The 19625-nt window shown below is 39.1% G+C and overlaps 1 protein-coding gene across 1 annotated transcript in view; it reads left to right on the forward strand.

Moving 5' to 3' along the window:
• Positions 1-19625, forward strand: part of CNTN1 (contactin 1) — a 271298-nt gene that overhangs the window by 182183 nt on the left and 69490 nt on the right. Inside the window, exons 4-9 of the mRNA XM_076331302.1 lie at positions 7004-7133; positions 11011-11183; positions 15559-15654; positions 16682-16888; positions 18164-18260; positions 18415-18596. Of these exons, the coding sequence (XP_076187417.1) occupies positions 7004-7133; positions 11011-11183; positions 15559-15654; positions 16682-16888; positions 18164-18260; positions 18415-18596 (885 nt within the window). The remainder of the gene's footprint in view (positions 1-7003; positions 7134-11010; positions 11184-15558; positions 15655-16681; positions 16889-18163; positions 18261-18414; positions 18597-19625) is intronic.

A 19625-nucleotide genomic window follows, 5' to 3' on the forward strand; every position in this document is an offset into this window, starting at 1 on the left:
AGCTTCACACAGACCCATTGTCATATCTAATGTCGTATTTAATCTGAGCACTAAAGTCTGCTTCCTAAATGGATTTAGGAAAGCTCTTCAGACTTTACATTCCCATGAAAGCAGATACCCACAGAGACAGTAGTTTTATCCCCAGGAACTTCATAGATTAAACCTACACTTCGAGATTTATTATTTATAGAACCAAATGCGGTATCTGTGCTGGCAGTAAATGATATGTAGAGGTATTGCATCAAAAAAATGGAAAGTTTGGAAAAGGAACTGATGAGTTATCTGGTATCGTGGAAATTATGTTCCTATAAGTCAATAAAATCACTATTTCAATACATTTCTGGATAACGTTCATGGAAAAAAATGTATATTTCTATGACTTCCACTAGAGGATGTTCAATTTTGGCTAAGAAGGAACAGGTACACTGTTATCTTTGGCTATGTGAGGGTGTAAAGACAATAGTATCTCTTTGTGCTTGACCTTCTCCGTGTTCTTTGGGTGTCTGAGCCCTGCAGAACAAGTAAGATGCAGAAAGTGCAGTTGCACTTCTGGTGCTGCACTGGAATGGAGTAATAATTTCTTTAGGGCAAGGACTGCTTTCTTAGTACTGCCTGACCATGTGTTCCCTGATCTTCCACAGAGGTTTCTAGATGGTGCTGCAAAACAAGTAAACCCAAGTGTATAATAATAGGTCCCTCATCAGTTGTGGGAGTGGGCTGTGCCATCATTGTACCCTCCCTCCTGAATCTTAACACTAGAAGAAATGGGAGATAAATTGCCAGTAGCGTTCCTGTTGTTGCTAGTGATGGTGCTAAGGCTACCTCAGAAGGTTCAGCTCCAGGAGGAGGCTTGGTTTCTGGGTTCGGTGCCAGGAATAGGCTTTGGCCAGTGTGCTCAGCTGAGAGACTCCAGGTTATGTTTGCACAGCTACAGTCAGGTCAATCCAGACTCTCTTACGGAAGATTCATCGCGCTTTATTTTAACCATCTAAGGGTTAAGTATGTGATACAGGTTTCAGCTTTCTCTCTAGTTGATGAAGAGAGAATAGGATATCCAAATTACCTGCTGGAAATGCCTGTCTGACCCCTCTAAAGAAAGCCCATATGACTAGTTTGGACAAAATCTCTAACTTCTAAAATTATGTGAGGTAAATCCCACACTTCATGTCAGGAGTTTCACTTTGAATTTACAGTACACAGGAGAGAAGACTGAGTAGAAACAAAGAAAGAAGGAATTACTGTTCTTGCTATCACTTCATTTATTGATCGTTATCTCCTCCTTAAGGTTTGAGATACTGGAGTGCTGCAAGCCCAGGTTATCTATAAGAAAAGCCTTTTAAAGCATTTTATGCTCTATGATTTGCCACACGTATTATAGAACAACCCCTAAAAACATACACAATATGTGCAATCTGCAGCTGAGAATGAGTAAGTCAAAAGTAAACAATTAGGTTTTATTTAATTTTCCATATTGGAAAAAAATAAGCCCAAGAACTGCTGTTTTCTCCTATGAACGAAAAAAATTCACAAAGTCTTTAATAAACTACATATTTGTAACTTCCCTTTCTGGTTGTGCTCACACACACAGCAGTTCCCATAATTATAAGCAGATTTACTTCATGACATTATCTTTAATCTATGAGTAAAATAGATTTTCAAAATAAATTAGATGCATGTAAGGACTGAATTAGGTGATAATAAAATAAATTGACTTGTCTGAAAGTGATTTGTGTGACTGGTGTTGAAACAAGCAAACTAACCCTGTTCTCTCTCGACAGAGGAATTGTTTGCTCAGCGCTCTAACCCACTGAAATTGATGCTTTGAGTTCAAGGTTTTATATTGTCTGTGGTAGTAACAGGTTGGCATAGTTGCTTAATACTATGTAGAATGTAAATATCACATTTATGTTTAAAGACTTCCATTCCACATGAAGAGCAAGATGACTGGTTGTGTGCAAATACTCTTGGTGCAATTTTTTCTTCATTATTTCTCACTAAGAAGAGGAAAGACCCAAGAGGCAGGTAAAATACCACAAGATGAAACTCAGATCTAACATGAGATATTTTAGTAAAATTAGAAAGTTCAACAAAAAGGTCCAAAAGTTGAAGATCTTTAGATATTAAAATTTAGATGTTAAAAAGAAAAATCTTCTAATTTCCATTCTAACATTGTTAGATATTGGAAAAGATTTGCTAAAATAAAATATGAAGTCTTACTTAGAATCATAGAATGGTTTGGGTTGGAAGGGACCTTTAAAGGTCATCTAGTCCAACCCCCCTGCAATGAGCAGGGACATCTTCAACTAGATCAGGTTGCTCAGAGCCCAGTCCAACCTGACCTTGAATGTCTCCAGGGATGGGGCATCCGCCACCTCTCTGGGCAACCTGTGCCAGTGTTTCACCACCCTCAGCGTAAAAAATGTCTTCCTTATATCTAGTCTAAAGCTACCCCCCTTTAGTTTCAAGCCGTTCCCCCTTGTCCTATCGCTACAGGCCCTGCTAAAAAGTTTGTCCCCATCTTTTTTATAAATCCCCTTTAAGTACTGATAGGCTGCAATAAGGTCTCCCCGAAGCCTTCTCTTCTCTAGGCTGAACAACCCCAACTCTCTCAGCCTTTCTTCAGAGGAGAGGTGTTCCACCCCCCTGATCATTTTCGTCACCCTCTTCTGGACCTGCTCCAACAGGTCCGTGTCTTTCTTCTGCTGAGGGCTCCAGAGCTGGATGCAGTACTCCAGGTGGGGTCTCACCAGAGCAGAGTAGAGGGGCAGAATCACCTCCCTCAACCTGCTGGCCACGCTTCTTTTGATGCAGCCCAGGATACAATTGGCCTTCTGGGCTGTGAGCGCACATTGCTGGCTGATGTGCAGCTTTTCATCCACCAGTACCCCCAAGTCCTTCTCAGCAGGGCTGCTCTCAATCCCTTCATCCCCCAGCCTGTATTGATACCGGGGGTTGCCCCGACCCAGGTGCAGGACCTTGCACTTGGCCTTGTTAAACCTCATGAGGTTCACACAGGCCCACTTCTCGAGCTTGTCCAGGTCCCTCTGGATGGCATCCTGTCCCTCTGGCGTGTCGACCGCACCACTCAGCTTGGTGTCATCTGCAAACTTATATCTGCAAATTTATATTATGATCTCTCACAGGCTCGTGCAGGGACATAACGGTGTACTAATATAATTTTGTAGCTCACCTGCAAGTAGTGGTAAGGCTTTCAGATATATCTACCTTACTTAAGCAGTGGTTCTTTCAGATGGTTCAGTTAATAAGACAACTTTTTTCCACTCAAAAGGTAGAAGCCTATACCCCTGCTCCTATTCCAGCCTTTACACCAATACAGGTGTTCATCAGTGAACAAATTCACCTCACTAAACTGGCAGAAATCTAACCCAGAAGGCTGGAATTGAATAAATTTCCACTCTCTTTAGCTTTAGCAGCTACCTGAGAAGTCAGACAAGCATGAGAGGTGTTGCAGAAACACTTGGAGGGAGAATGACACTGCCCAGCTGGAGAGTATCGCTTGGAGAAGGGGTGACAGGGCCACCTTCCAGCAGCATTGGTTCTTACACAGGAGCCATGATCTCATCAGCTGTGTAGAGATTTTCTTGACCTTTGCAAAGATTTCCTAATACATTTTAGGACTGTTGAAGAGTCTGAATCTCATTTGCAGCATTCGCTGAAGAATGCCTCAAATAATCAGAAATCAATGATAGCTTTTGCTCCAATTAAAAATATGAATCACAAGAAATGTACCCAGAAAATAGGGCAGTAAGGGTGTTCGAGAGGTCATGAAGTCCATCCTCTTGTCTAAAGCAGGACCAGAACAGACGAAATGTGATTTTCTTCTCATCCCCAGTTTATCTAATGCATCCAATTTCCTTCTTCCTTTCCCTACTTTTACATCTTCCCTTTTTCTTGTAGGTACAACTTCAAGCAACTGATCTTTTTCCTTGTACCTTCCTCACTCTCCAAACTTAGTCAAACAGGCATGGTACTTCACTTAAAATTTGAACATTTCTTGCTGATCTCTTCACAAACCCTTTCTCTTCTCTTTTCTCCCCCATGCTGTTTACATGTCACTGGTCCACACTCAGCTTACGATTGAGAATGAAAGGTTTATTGGTTGCCACACCTGACATGCAGTCTGTGCATCTTTCTCTGCGCAGCCAGACATCTGAAACCAGATTCATAATAGATTGCAGCAGAAGTGCCATTATAAAGCATACTCGGTAGGTGTGAGAAACAGATGTTCACTCAGTATAATGAATAGTGCTGGCAGCATTAAAAATGCATGCCATGAAATGCCTAAGTGGTCTGTAACATCATTTGAGTCTTAAGGTGGAAAGAGTCAGCTGCATATGTGTGCTGGTTTTGGCTGGGATAGAGTTAATTTTCTTCACAGTAGCTAGTATGGGGCTGTGTTTGGGATTTGTTCTGGAAACAGTGCTGATAACACAGGGATGTTTTCGTTACTGCTGAGCAGTGCTTACACAGAGTCAAGGCCTTTTCTGCTTCTCACACCACCCCACCAGCGAGTAGGCTGGGGGTGCACAAGGAGTTGGGAGGGGGCACAGCCGGGACAGCTGACCCCAACTGACCAAAGGGATATCCCATACCATATGACGTCATGCTCAGCATATAAAGCTGGGGGAAGAAGAAGGAAGGGGGGGACGTTTGGAGTGATGGTGTTTGTCTTCCCAAGTCACTGTTACGCGTGATGGAGCCCTGCTTTCCTGGAGATGGCTGAACACCTGCCTGCTGATGGGAAGGAGTGAATGAATTCCTTGTTCTGCTTTGCTTGTGCGCACGGCTTTTGCTTTACCCGTTAAACTGTCTTTATCTCAACCCACGGGTTTTCTCACTTTTACCCTTCCGATTCTCTCCCCATCCCACTGTGGGGGAGTGAGTGAGTGGCTGGGTGGTGCTTAGTTGCTGTCTGGGGTTAAACTACAACAATGTGATATGGCTATTTGCTGCTAGAGATCATTGTTATTCTGTATTCATATTTAAGAACTGCACAGAAACTGCCGTCAGGTTTGTGGCTCAGTCATTCCAGGCTCTGAGCAAATACGTGATTCTTGCCTTTTCAGTCTGAAATTACTTCTTTTGATCTAGCCATATGTAGATTTTTACATAGTGTTGTACTTTTAAAATATAAAAGAAAGCAGACCATTTTTCAAAAGCTCTGCCTTTTTAGTTGCTCTTCTTTGCTTCTTTGAAAGGCTTCTCTTCTCATTACATGAATTAGTCTTTAAAAATGAAGTTGCCTGATGTTGTGATTTAACCTCAGCCGGCAACTAAGCACCACCCAGCCACTCGCTCACTCCCCCCGCAGTGGGATGGGGGAGAGAATCGGAAGGGTAAAAGTGAGAAAACTCATGGGTTGAGATAAAGGCAGTTTAACAGGTAAAGCGAAAGCCGTGCGCACAAGCAAAGCAGAACAAGGAATTCATTCACTCCTTTCCATCGGCAGGCAGGTGTTCAGCCATCTCCAGGAAAGCAGGGCTCCATCACACGTAACGGTTACTTGGGAAGACAAACGCCATCACTCTGAACGTCCCCCCCTTCCTTCTTCTTTCCCCAGCTTTATATGCTGAGCATGACGTCCCATGGTATGGAATGTCCCTTTGGCCAGTTGGGGTCAGCTGTCCTGGCTGTGTCCCCTCCCAGCTTCTTGTGCACCTCCAGCCTTCTCAGTCGGTAGAGCATGGGAAGCTGAAAAGTCCTTGACTAGTGTAAGCACTACCTAGCAACAACTAAAACATCGGTGTGTTATCAACATTGTTCTCACCCTAAATCTGAAACACAGCACTGTACCAGCTACTAGGAAGGAAATTAACTCTATCCCTGCCGAAACCAGGACACCTGACCATACTTGTTGCAGCATAACAGTGCCTTCTGGGCCTGCTCCTGTCCCTAAGGAAAACAGTGGGTTTTTTTTTTCCCAAACTTGAACTGGGAAGGGAACTTACTTTTTATCTGTAACCAGTTTTCTGTAATCAGTGTAATCAGTGCCGTAATCCAGTGTCTATCTATGAATATGGAATTTAGGAACAATGAAAAAGATATCTGCATAAGGATTGTTTTTTATATATATAATATTTTAATACTGACATAATTTATATTCTTTAGCTATATCGATAGATTCTTCCTTCTTTCTTAGGTTTTATAAAACCTGCCTAATTTAGTCTAAAATATTTTAAAACCAAAGGCAAGAATTTTAAGGGGATCAGTACAAAAGCGTAACTTGATTATGGACATTCATCTGTTACATTGCCAGTTTATGTCTCGATCTGTGAAGATTTTTTAAATGTAGCATTACAGGACATGTAGCAGATTTTTTATGGGCAGTACAGATACTATTGTAAAATGTTAGGATTTTTCCATCCTTAACCATTACTTTTGGAAATTTTTAAGCTAAAAAGATTGAATGGGAAGTGAACCTGGTAGCAGTCATGTACTACTTTGCTTTTCCCATGAGTTTGCTTCCAAGTGTCCATACTGTCAGTTCAGTCTCAGTAGAGACCTGTGAGAATTAGACAGCTGTGTTGTCTAAAAATTTTATCTATACTCAGCATGTACCATCTTCTCACAGTGCCATTCTGTATCTAGAGTGCACATTTACCATTTTCACAGAAAAAAAACCCAGTTACATCCTGGATTTGCTGAGCAGAATTTTCCCATAGTGTTCCACCTTTGCTCCTAGTCTTGCTTTTACAGACCCCAAAGAACAGTCTTGTATGCTTGGAGGAGATAAAGGAGAAGGGAATGCAGCCGGGGAGGGCAGAGCCTGCAACCCTTACAGCAGCATCAGCAAATGGAGGATAAAAATTTAAAAAAATAGTCTGTTGTCAAACCTCTTTGACATTTATTCACCTTTAAGTGCTTGACTTTACAAACTTAAATCATTTTCGATATGGGGCTTTTTAAAAATTTTGTTTTGGAGGAGAGAGAGTTAACTTATACATATACTTAAGCGTGATTCATTTCAAACTCTGTTTTTCAGAGGAAGGAAACAAAGGTTATGGACCCGTTTTTGAGGAGCAACCCATTGATACTATCTACCCAGAAGAATCTTCAGACGGACAAGTTTCAATGAACTGCAGGGCGCGAGCAATTCCTTTTCCTACTTACAGGTAACCTCTCTTGTTTTGATTTTCAGGTCTTATGTATTTTACTTAGTGGGTGTTTCAGGTTGTGGTATTAAATGATTGACTGTCTTAGCAGGTCAATACAAAGTCTTCAAGACAGGAAAAAATGGGGAGATTTGCAATTTTTGAGTAAGGATCAACCTTGATTCAATCTGCCAAAATGTCTGGACAGTGTTGAAAATAGTACATTCCTGTTGTGTTAAAAGTTTTCAGCTTTTGAAAGGAATACTGATCCAGATGCAAACCAAAAAAAAAGTGACCTTTAAAAAATTATTAAGAGGCTATCTTTCTAGCTTAGGTTAAGGATGGCAGAGGTTCAAGTCCTTGTTCTTGATTCAGAACGGCTTTTTTATCCTATTTTACTCTGAAAGAAGAAGGACTGGCTGTTTAACCTGGATATTCTACATCCTATGTTGCTTTTGTGTCTACCATATTGTAGAGAGGTGCTCATGAATGTATCAGCTATGCTACTGAAGACATGAAAAACTTTCTTCTGGGAAGATGTTTCAACTAGTTTTAGTAGAGATTCACACATGTGACCTCTTTCACAATAATTACATTGTTATTAGCAGAGCAGTTCTGTTTCATTGTGGGAATTTGGGGCATCCATATGAGTTTATTGGCTATTATCTACTCATTATGTACAGAGAAATGTACTTAAGATTGTCGTTACTAAGATCATGACTAGTTTGCAACCTAGTCATGGGCAGAAAACTACTGTCATCATACTAAGGGCTGACGCAATTTCTTGCCAGCAAATGAGATCCATTTCATTAAATTGTCCTATGATCCTCTGATCTGCCCCTGATACTCACTTATGCATCTTCCTAAACTCTGGCTTCTAAGACAGCAAAAGCAGTTGAGTCTGCTGGCCATTCTTTTAAATCTATTACGATATTGTGGTCAACTATGGTATTCTTCCATCAAAACAGCTTAGCTAGTCTTCATTGTCTTTTTTTTAAACCTACCCACAGGTTGTCTACATATACAGGACCACCTGTGATTGAAGGATTTGAGGGGAAACTAGAATACCCCCTTTGAATATGATCCCTGGCTCTAGTATCTTTACAAGTTTTTCTACATGGCATTTTGCTGTTGCACTTGTTTGCTCTCCCCATGCTTGGAAAGGCCTGGAAGTGTGGAGAGATCAGATACTCTTAGATTCTGATATGCTTACCCATCACTTCGAGTCTGTCCAGAGACTCCCCCACCCTGTCTGCAAGACTATGTAAACATACCATCTATAGAGTGATTACAGGCTCTACATAAATTTTAGTGGTGTTCTTTATCTGTCATGGGCTCTGCAAAATCTGAACTAGTAAAGTCACTCTGGAAGAATTGCCTCACACCTCCAGAGCTCTTCTATCTAGGAACAGATCTGACAATTATTGCTGATAGCTGATGTGATGATAATTACAATACAGGATAAAGACACTTTCCTTATTTCCTGACATCATTATTTTAGTCTACCTCAATATATTGTCTTCATTTCTTAGCCCTGTAACAGTTCATGAGCCAAAATTCTCCTCTTTCAGAGGTAGGTAAGTCCTTCCTGCCGCTTTTGTTCTTTCCGATGTCACCTTAGTCTTCTTTTAGAAGTTCTTTATTTTCACTGTTTGTTAAGCATTCATCCACTCTCCCTTCTGTATTTGATGGTCCTTCACCCTTGCTAGAGTTCAAATACTCATTTGAGTTTCTGGGAATCTGTTTTTTTCCCCAGTTGTTGCTGGAGCCTTCAACACTATGAAAGGCAACATACTTTTCATGGGGACAAGATATGAGTCCATTAGTCCCCAGTCCTGTTTGCAAATCATGGACCTCAGATTACTGCGCTGTTTCTCCCAAAATGACCTTTTATACAGATACACACTGGTGATTACCAATGACCATTTTCTGTAGTCTTCCTACCATCTTTAGAGATTTCATAGGTCTATTGTGGTTCTAGCATTTCTAAGGTTTCTTCAAACACCTTCTCTTTCTGTAGGCTCCCTTCACATATAACCTTTTGGATTGTTCCTAACTCATCTGTAGATATCTTTATATGTATATTCCTGCAGTTTTACATCCCAGCTGGAAGAAACTCAGACCAGCCTTGGAAAAAGAGAAGAGAGATAGATATCTACACATTTTACTAATACACCTTCCCAAGCTGCTAGATAGTTTATAGGAAAAAAATACAAAGATTTGTTCCCAGCTCTGAAGAGAGACAACTTCTTTTAAATTAAGTGCATCCGATTGGGTGTCATGAGGCATCTTACTCTGCCTTTTCAAGTATGAGAAAAACTATGCATGTGAGAAGTCCAGCTGAACCTGGTGAGAACTGCCCATGTGAATGAAGTTACTCACAAACACAGCTTTTGTGGAACGGAGGAGCTGCCATTTAAGAGGCAAGGTTTGAGCAAGCAGATTGCATGACTGCTTGATGTGTACTCACTTGAATATCTTTGTTAAGGTTAATTTTTTATACTGCAGAGTAACCCTGTTTTACAAATGAATATAAGTAATACTGTACTCAGAGAAAGAGATTTGGTGATACATCATAGAAATATGATCGTGTTTTGATTTTTTAATTAATAAATTCAGAAGAAAATTATTTTTAATGTGTTTTTTTAATTCTTACTCCTCAGTTACACATTTTGTGCAATGTTTTCCTAATCTTTTTCATTGCAGCATAAGCTGTCCTCATTACAGTTATTCCTAGGTATTTCTGAACAGGGGATTTATTATTTGTAATACAGACGTAGTATATCTCACAGGACTGAAGTGATACCTCTAAAATCCTGTAAGACCTAAATGATATTTACTGCATCTTGAAAATCCTGCCATTTCATAATTTATTTTTAATTTATTTTTTGTTAATACCACTTTTATTATTGTTTCTTTCTATGACAATTGCAATTTCAGCTTCCAAATGAGTATTCTGTATATTTCAGTACATCTTCAATAAGGAAGGAACACTAGGGTATGTGCTGTCATTTTCAAACACTAATGCCTGTCTTTACCTTGTGACAAAAAATGATTTACACTGAAAGAATTTTATAATCTTTAAATGTCTTTAAATTGCATCTTTCCTATTTGTGCTCAGGAAATGTGCAGTTCCATTCAAAGAAGGTTATGGGCTCCCCCTTGTGGACACGGTAATAGATAGAAATATAGATATGAATCATGAATATTGGTTCCTCCTCCTTGTTCTGTAACTTTGTTGAAATCAGTAGCAGTCAGTAAGGGCCAGACCTGGTCCACCAAGTTCCTCTTGTAGTCCCTGAAGTGAAAGTTACAGTGACTCAATGAACTGGCTGCGGGGTTTTACAGTAATTAGGTGGGAGTGTCCAGCAATTTTTTTTAATGTAGTAAGTAGATCTTAAATCAGGTGTGCCACTGTTTTTGCACAGACTTCACTGGCACGTTAGGCATTACAAAACATTTTCGTCCCCCACAGCAAGTTTGCAAAAAGCTCTTAAAAATTTCATTAGTCCATACTGTAAAGGTGCAGAGGGAGTATTTTCTTAGCCAATTTGGCCTTAAATAACTATCTGAGGATATGTTTATAATCCCAGTGCTTGATCACTAGCTAGCTCACTCACAGCCAGCTCAAGCATCCTTTACTGCATGGCCAGCAAGCAGGTTTTAACCTTTGTCACATCTCTGAGAAGGCTGAAGCAGACTGAGGCTGTTATGTTTAAAAGACCTATGGAGTTCAAATCTGTGGCTCTTGCTGAAGAAAAACTTAAAACATATATAGAAGTATATTAATAAATTCCTGTATAGTTTATCACAACTTATGAGTTATTTTTCAAATCATATTTCTTACCAGGTTTGGTTTTTGGGCCAAATCTTACATCTGGCTTTTCTTTTTTAATAGGTGGAAACTCAACAGCTGGGATATTGACTTAACAAAGGATCGCTACAGTATGGTGGGAGGCAGACTTGTTATCAATAATCCAGAAAAATCAAGGGATGCTGGAAAATATGTCTGTGTAGTGTCGAATATCTTTGGAACTGTCAGAAGCAGTGAAGCCACTCTGAGTTTTGGATGTAAGCCGATGTTTATGTCAAAACGTAGAAACGTTATGGTTAGCTTGAAATGCCCAATGTATTACACTGCAGTGTCTTCTGCTAACGTGCTATAGCTCTATTACTCTGTAAAAACAATCTTAAGTGCCTTAGTCTGCAGAGATGAACACGAAATAAGTTTCGTAAGCATTTTATATTCTTAGCATTCAGCTGACATGACAACCTTCTCAGTAAATTATTATTAAATTATTAATTGAAGAGACTCGTGGAGCCAGATCTTGAGATAATAATGTTCAGACTCTTTTTAAATCATGGTAGGACCTAAGGGGAAATAGTCACAGAAGAAAGACACAAGTGGGGCATATGGTGATGAGGCGCTGCTGCCATGCAAACACAACTGGGATGCCTTTAGGAGGAAGGCATAGCACTCGCTAGTAAAGCGTGCTCCCTGATTCCTAGGCTACAATGAAGACCCTGCTGGGGGACATTTCTGTCAGCTTCTGACAATCATGAGCTAGTCTTGTGAATGCATGCATATGCACAGACCTGCACTGTCGACAAATACATGCATTGTAAAGAACTGATGTACTACATGAAGAGTAATGTAAAATTTTACCAACTGACAACAGAGTTTGGGATTTTTATTTTATTTTGCCTTAAGATGCTTTTTTCCCTGCATATATTTTTTCATGGGAGAAAAAAAGGAATCCACAAAAAAAGGAATCCACTCTTATCTGGTGACCATTCACAAAGCCCTGTGTGCCCTTTAATCCTGACACTAAGTGTTTAGTGCCCCTCTTGTCTTTCAGCAGCCTCCGTGAGCAGAATTCACTCCTTACTGTATAAGATCAGAGATGAATTGAAAAGTTCTGTTTTCTGCTAGTGATTATAATACTGTGGGACCACATATCTCAAGAAAACTTCAGAGGCTGTAAAGAGCTGATGGATTGCGTAATAGTTGATCTAGTCTTAGTCTGTATTTTACCCGGTGTATTTTCTAGAATGAATAGAAGGTCAGGTTGTTATTTCCTTCTAATGGAGATGATATCAAAATTCAGTTTACAGGATATTTATTTATACCTAAAGCAGGCACCAGTGGTGCCAGTCCTGCGCAGCCACTGGGATAAAAGCTATGACAATAGCTGTAGATACTTAAAATGAAACCTATACACATCATAGATGAAAAAAGTAGAATCAGAACAGTCTGAGGCATGTTTTCTGCCTACCAGCTCACAAGTTGCATGAGCTGAAGGTTGAATTACTGGACAATTATACTGAACAGAACCCTAATACATAGTATTTAACTATTTAAATGAAAATAGGGTAAAGAGTGAGGAATAGAAGTGAAAAGATAGCTGGAAACTGATAAATACTTGTTAAAAAAATGGTACTGTCATTCTTCTTTACACTGTTGTGTTTGCTCCCCTCTCCTTTTTATGATCACCTATAAAAAACATTTCCTTCCACAATCACTGATTCTAAAAAATTGAATATCGAGTTGCTAAAATTAATATAGGAAATGTCTGCTCTTTAGCTTGTGCATAAACTGATTGAAAAGTGGCAACAACTGTTTAGAAGAGTTCAAAAAAATCTTGACCAGCTATACATGAGCAAGACCTTTTATTTTTGTCTTACTGTCAAATTTACTGAAATGGAACAAAAGCCACACTGTCTCATAAACTTCATGTCAATTAATCCATCTGAGAACACTGTCTTTAGTAGAACTGGATCTTTTTGCATCCAGTGCTTTAAAACCCATTAAAATCTTTTTTAGCTGTTACACACATACTCCTGAGGGAAGGAATTTTATCCTGCAGGAATATTTAGTGGCTTTTTGGTGTGTGCTGAGCAAAATCAGCAGCTGATACATTGTTCTGTTTGCTGGGAAACAGTGTCAGAATAGTAAAACACAGCAATTTCATAGCAGAGAGGCTGCAAGAATGACAAGGGAGATAAATTTCTATACTCACTAGATACTAACTGTATGCTTGTAGGAGTGCAGAGATTATGCTAATTCTTTCATTCTTGTTAAAAATGAATGTCTTCCAATTAAGAGTTCATGGAAGCACGCTTACTATAGAGTAATAACCAAGCAGTACTTACGCAAAGAAGACATCAAGAGCCAATCAGAGTACAGGGCATTTCGTAAGTGGGAAGAAGGTATACAACTAAATTTCAATAATTGTATGAGTTCCCTGCACCTGGCATAGACCATTCTATTTCAGTACTAACATAATGGTTTACATATTCAAATTGCCTGTCCTATCCCACGTCTTTAAATTTTTGGTGACTGTCCTAGAGTTTCAAAGATTATTCAAGAACACTATAAACAAAATGTCTAGACTTAAAATGTAAACTGGAAATAGCTAAAATAACTTAAAAGCAGGGATAGGTTTTCTTTTCACCAAACCCTGCACGGCCCATATGCAAAGCAGTATCAAATTAAGAACAGATTTGTTCCAATGATTGTAGTTTTTTATTTTTATGTGTTTCTGTAACAGATTTTAAATGCTAATCTGTTCCAATGAAGGTGGAATTGAATAATAGTGGCAAGTTTAAATGATGATCAAAAGGTCTGCAACAAGGGAAATAGATGTTTTCAGGAGAGATCAGTCAGTATTTTGAAGACAGAAAGTAGTTGTGTAGTTAGGTCCATGCCGACAAATGGAATGGGAATATGTTCAAACTACTGCAGATATTATATGAATAGAGGTATTCCAATCTATGTGAAGAGCTTCCTTGGCTTCGATTACAAAACCTGTCTGGTCAAATAGCTAATTCTTACTAAGTCAGTCTGGTATATTTAATTTCTTTTTTATCAAAGAATAATATTCCAAATTAATTGGGAACTAGTTGTGGAGAACTGAATACATTCATTGCAGGCTAAAATTATATTAAATAATAATCAGAAGTCCTTAGAATGGCCCATTACAGTCCCTACCATGTACTATCTAATGAAAAGATCCAGTTAGTCACCGGAAAGATCAATATTATTTTCTGGTCTGCAAGAAAGATGAGTTTTTCAGAACTTGGGAGAGGTGTCTTTCCCTAGACACTGACATGAGGTTAAAACCTCCTAGAGGTTTTTTTCCATGCATTTGACAAAGTGTAATGACATTTTCTTCCTAGATTCTTGTAGTCATTCAGGTCTGACAGCTGTGCTTGGCCTTGGGGGAATCCTTTACCTGTACCATGTTTAGTAAATGTAGCAGTTGTTACAAAGTTAAGGAATTTATTATTTTTAGATAATGCAGAGTGTCTACTGGATCTAACTATACATTGCATTTTACAGTAGTGAATAGTCTCTGTTTTCTACTTAATTTCTTTTTGTATGTAGCTCTGTCCTGATTTTTTCTTTATTGTTTCTGGCTGTCTGCTCTTGAACGTAAGCTTTAGGTAGATCTCAGAGCCAGCTTTGGGAATTTAGTAGAACTGGGTAGCTACCTGCCATTGAAGAAAGCTGAAGTAATCTGAATGAAGTTAGCTTAGGTGGTTTCTGTGGTAGAATATTGCATTCAGAGGCTGTGCACTTGGCTGTTACTGATGTACCGTTTACACCACAGCAGCATTTAGAGCAGAACTCCAGTCAGGATCTCTACAATCTCACTGTGCTTAGTGACATGGAGAAGCTTCACAAGAGATGTTCCCTGCCTCAAGATGTTTATAGTTTAATTTCAGAATGGATACACAGAGTGAGAGTGAAAAGAATAAGCAAAATGCAATTATTGACCTAGTTGAAGTTACTCATGCAACTGTTGTCTTATCACTGCAGATACCATTACAGTCTGTGGGATGATACGTAGCTCCATGAAGGACTTCTTTCTTTATCCTTTTACAACAGTCCCTTTACCCTGCTGCATGGAAGTTGGTTTAAAGAGGGTCAGCTAAGGTTTCTCCTGGGATCTGAGCCACTTCTGTCCCAAACCTCTGGCACAAAAGATGTGTCTGAGCTAACTGCTTACCAGTCCTTGGCTGCTGGAGTTGTTAGGGAGGACAGCCAGGTCATTTTAGAGAGGCCACTTTAAGTTACGGTAAAGAATTAAACTTACATTTTTGAGAAGCCAGTTGGAAAATAACCTAAAATCCTGTTCCTTTCTTCCTGGGATTCCTTCTTCAAATGTAGCTCACCTGGCTACTCTTAAGGATACAATCTGCATCACTTTTTTCTTTCTGGCATTTGCAATTATCATGACTAAAATACTGTAAAAAAATTAATTGCACTTGATAATGACAAAGTTAAAATGAGCAAAACTGTCATTATGGGTCCACAGGTATCTATCTATCTGCCATATATTGTTGTATTTCTATATTATTCTCTACAGGGCTGAAAATAATAATAATAAAAAGATATTGTAGTGAAAAACCCAGTTTTCCTCCCCCGCTTTTTTTAAACTAGATCTGGATCCCTTTCCACCTGAGGAACGCTATGAGGTTAAAGTGCGAGAAGGTGTTGGAGCAGTGCTTCTTTGTGAGCCCCCTTACCACTATCCAGGTAATTCAGCTCAAAGTGCTTCACTTTCAACTGCTTAAGAGTAGAAGACAATACTTATTTTTAAAAGTTTCCTTTAAGTTTACTTAAACGGTAACTTTTATGCAGCTTGAGAATCACCGTTTAGGTTAGTTTTCCATTTTGAATGTATGCTTGTAGTTGACCATATGTAAAGGATATTGTTGAATTTGCAAATAGGTTTTGACATTACAAATAAAATTACTCAGATTACTCTGCATAATAGAGAGGTGACTTGGCCTACCATTCAAAAGACCTGAGTACATGTCACTGTGTCATCCCAGACTTTCTTGGACAGGGCCCAGCTTCATTCCACCTAATTACTCAACAGTCACCTCAACAGAAATGATCGTGGGCTTCTGTTAAAATCATGGAAGAGCAGTAGGCACCCGCAGAGGGTCAGAGATGAGGTGATTTATGCTCTGGAAGTGCCTTTTTCTCATCATCAGCTATTGAAGAGCTCTGCAGGGATTATACCTGTAACCTCAAGCATCTGCAGTTCCATCGTGAGGGGTGAATTTAGCTGTTAGCATTTCTTTTACCTTGTAAAATGGGATAACGTTTTAGTTTTCATACTGTGTGTCTAAGTATTGCAAGGAACTGAAGAACTGAGACATATTTCTAGTTAAAATATTCTAAGGTTTTGTCTAAATGGCAAGACTGGTGAGGGCTTCCCAGCTTCTCAGTTGTGTGAGGTCAAGACCCAGCTGCCCATCTCCTCCCACCCCACTCCGGTTCCTGTGGGAAGGCCGTGCCCCACGGGAGCCATGCGCACTGTAGCCGGGTCCCCAGTAATCTGCAGTCACGGCAGAAGTACCCTGATGTTCAGTGTAGACAGATATTAGCTGGCTACTGAGACATGTATATTCTCTCTCATACAGCTGCCTCTCCTGAAGAAAAGATATATAAGCTAGAAATCAGGATGAAGTAATTTATATGCAGACAGTATTCCATGGCTTAAGTAGCTGATAGTATTGTTTTTTAATATTGACTAGAAAATATTTTCCTCCAGATGATCTCAGTTATCGCTGGCTTCTAAATGAGTTCCCGGTATTCATTGCTTTGGACAAACGACGATTTGTGTCACAGACAAACGGCAACCTCTACATTGCAAATGTAGAAGCATCAGATAAGGGCAATTATTCGTGTTTTGTGTCCAGCCCTTCAATAACAAAGAGTGTATTCAGTAAATTTATTCCACTTATTCCACAGTCCGATCGTAAGTATTTATTGGAAATAACTATGTACCTGCAGTGTTCTAACTGTTTGTATTTTAATTTTGCTCATTCATAACTACTTTCAGCTCTGTGAGGAGAATTATATGGCAAGTTATAATGGCTACTGCACAATGTTGTTTAGTTTTCCAGATGCAGAGGTCCAAATCATTCCCATCCACAATGAAAACTCTGTGAAGGAAATCTCCCCAGATTCTTTCATGAATTTCCTTTCATATCATCGAGAACAGAGTTCTCATCCCCAGAGTCCCCATCTCCTGCATGTGATAAGCCCCTGTACTCATCCCAAATTCTTTAATATCTTTTCTGGTCTTGGCATTGGTTCAAAGGGGTATGACTGTAAAGCAGAAACTTTATGTAAAAGTTGGTAAACAGATTCAGGACTTAATTTTTTTCCCAGGAAATCCCTCATGAAAATGAAAAATCCTTTTCCTCTGTTGAACTTTCCTGTCCAACAGTGGCCTAAGGGCTTTGTGTTTCATGGCCAATCCCCCAAGACACCTATGTGGCTTTGTGTCACTAGATTATTCTCTGCCATTTCTTCATGAAAACTGCATGTTTTCCAAATGATAACCAAGTTCCCTTTTGCCACTTCAGACTGTCAGTCACTAGAGTCTCATAAATTGATTATCAGGATTTCAGTGCCCCTTTTATCTGTTAAATTTCCCATATTACAGTGAGGAACTGTGATTTAATTTGGGTAATTACAAATCAGTGATCTTTGTCCAAATTTTCCATGGCCAATACTCACACTGAGATCTTCATCTAGAAGAACTGCAAGAGGAGTCCTACAGGGATCACCAGTAGGTAGATTTGATTTCATTTGCATCCCTGTGCCCTCATTAAGCTGTAGATTTGCCTTACTAAGATAATATTGAGCTTAAATTCACAATAATTCAAAATATTCCATCCAGTAAAAGAACCTGTGGGAAGCAAAGACTCAGGCTTTTGTCTACCCACACGCACAGTACATCATCACACTTCCAATGCAACTAAATGAGTTTATGTTAAAGCATTGTGCTGTAAAACATGTTAGGCATTACCGTCCAGAGTAAGATAACTAGTTGCTGAGCAAAACAATCCTGCCTTACTATTAAAAGTTCAGTGCTAAATCAGACTTCATGGATGGCCAGGCTATTTATTCACTGTAAAGAAGAATTTTGTCTGGAATTTTAAGAAGTTTTCTTGAACTGTGGAAGTTTTGATAGCTGTATTTGTTTCTGCTGTGCCTTTTCTGAGAATCTCTTTTTTCATGTTAGGTGCAAAAGTATATCCTGCTGATATCAAGGTGAAGTTCAAGGACACGTATGCTCTCCTGGGGCAAAATGTGACACTGGAGTGTTTTGCTCTTGGGAAGTAAGTATGTTTTAAAGTTATTGTAGAGCACTGTTTGCTTTTATATTCCAGGGAATGAAAATACATGTTTCGTCATCAAACACTTTTCTGTAGCCTGCAATTTCACAGCCAGTTCTTGAACGTGCTGATTTGTACTTTACTGTACCTTTTCAAGTCCGGTTCCTGAACTCAGATGGAGTAAATACCTTGAACCCATGCCAGCCACTGCTGAGATAAGCATGTCTGGTGCAGTTCTTAAGATCTTCAATATTCAGTATGAAGATGAAGGACTTTATGAGTGTGAAGCTGAAAACTATAAAGGAAAAGATAAACATCAAGCAAGAGTTTATGTACAAGGTAGGTAGAACAATTTTATTCTTCATGTTCTACGTTGCTTTTACTTATGTTGGCAGTATCTGTGTTCTCACACTTGATGTCAGTGCTGACTCATTGCATCATCCTGACACACTGCTGTTCAAGTTAATAGAGCAAAATGAAAACTCATGCACTGAATGCCAGGGGTAACATTTGTGTATTAATTGAACAGCTACTCAGTTTGTCTGGTTATGATAGCTGTATATACACCTTGACAGCCATGTCTGTTAGTATTAACATAATTATGCATAATGGAAATTAAATACATTTACAGTGCTTGAAATGAAAAAACAGCCAGGAGGAAAAAGAGACCATTAGATTTGTTATGCTTTCTAGTTTCCTCATTTCATTTATCTTTTCTAACTGTCTTAGATCTCTTATTAGCTACAGTCAATTCTTTATTCCTTCAGCCTCTGTCCCTTCCCCTCATGCATTTGGTTAAGTGAGGGAACCAAAAAATTGTATCTTATTGCTCACAGTGGAGTCATCCCACGTAACCTGACTCCTTGACTGAGACTTATGCCACAAAACTGTGACATGAAAAGACCTTATGTAACATCTGAATTGCGTTCAGAAGATTTCTGTCTCTTTTCATTGACTGTACAGAACATTTCCTGAGTTAAGATCCTCAGTTAAGTGCTTGAACTTCAGTGGGATAAATTCAAAATTGGTGTGGGAAGGTTGTTACTGGTTGTTATAGGTAAAGCTAATAAATAAATAAATTCGTTTGCTTAGTAAAAGCTGGGACATTTTCAATATTAATTTCTTAAATATCTTCTCTGGACCAAGAGAATATTTTTCTTGGAGACCCTTTCAGTACGTAGATGATTTTGCACAATTTCATGTAATTTAGCTATCATTTTTATGACATTACTGAATAATTGCCACAGGTCAGTGTAAGCAGTAACATCTTATATCTTTGGACATTTATGAAGCATTATTTCAGTTCCACATTTTCTTCTCATAAAAAATAGTTTGAAGTTATTCTGAGTCTATGTGGTAAGAGAAAAA

The sequence above is a fragment of the Aptenodytes patagonicus genome, chromosome 1 (genome assembly GCF_965638725.1).
Source record: "Aptenodytes patagonicus chromosome 1, bAptPat1.pri.cur, whole genome shotgun sequence".
NCBI lineage: Eukaryota > Metazoa > Chordata > Aves > Sphenisciformes > Spheniscidae > Aptenodytes > Aptenodytes patagonicus.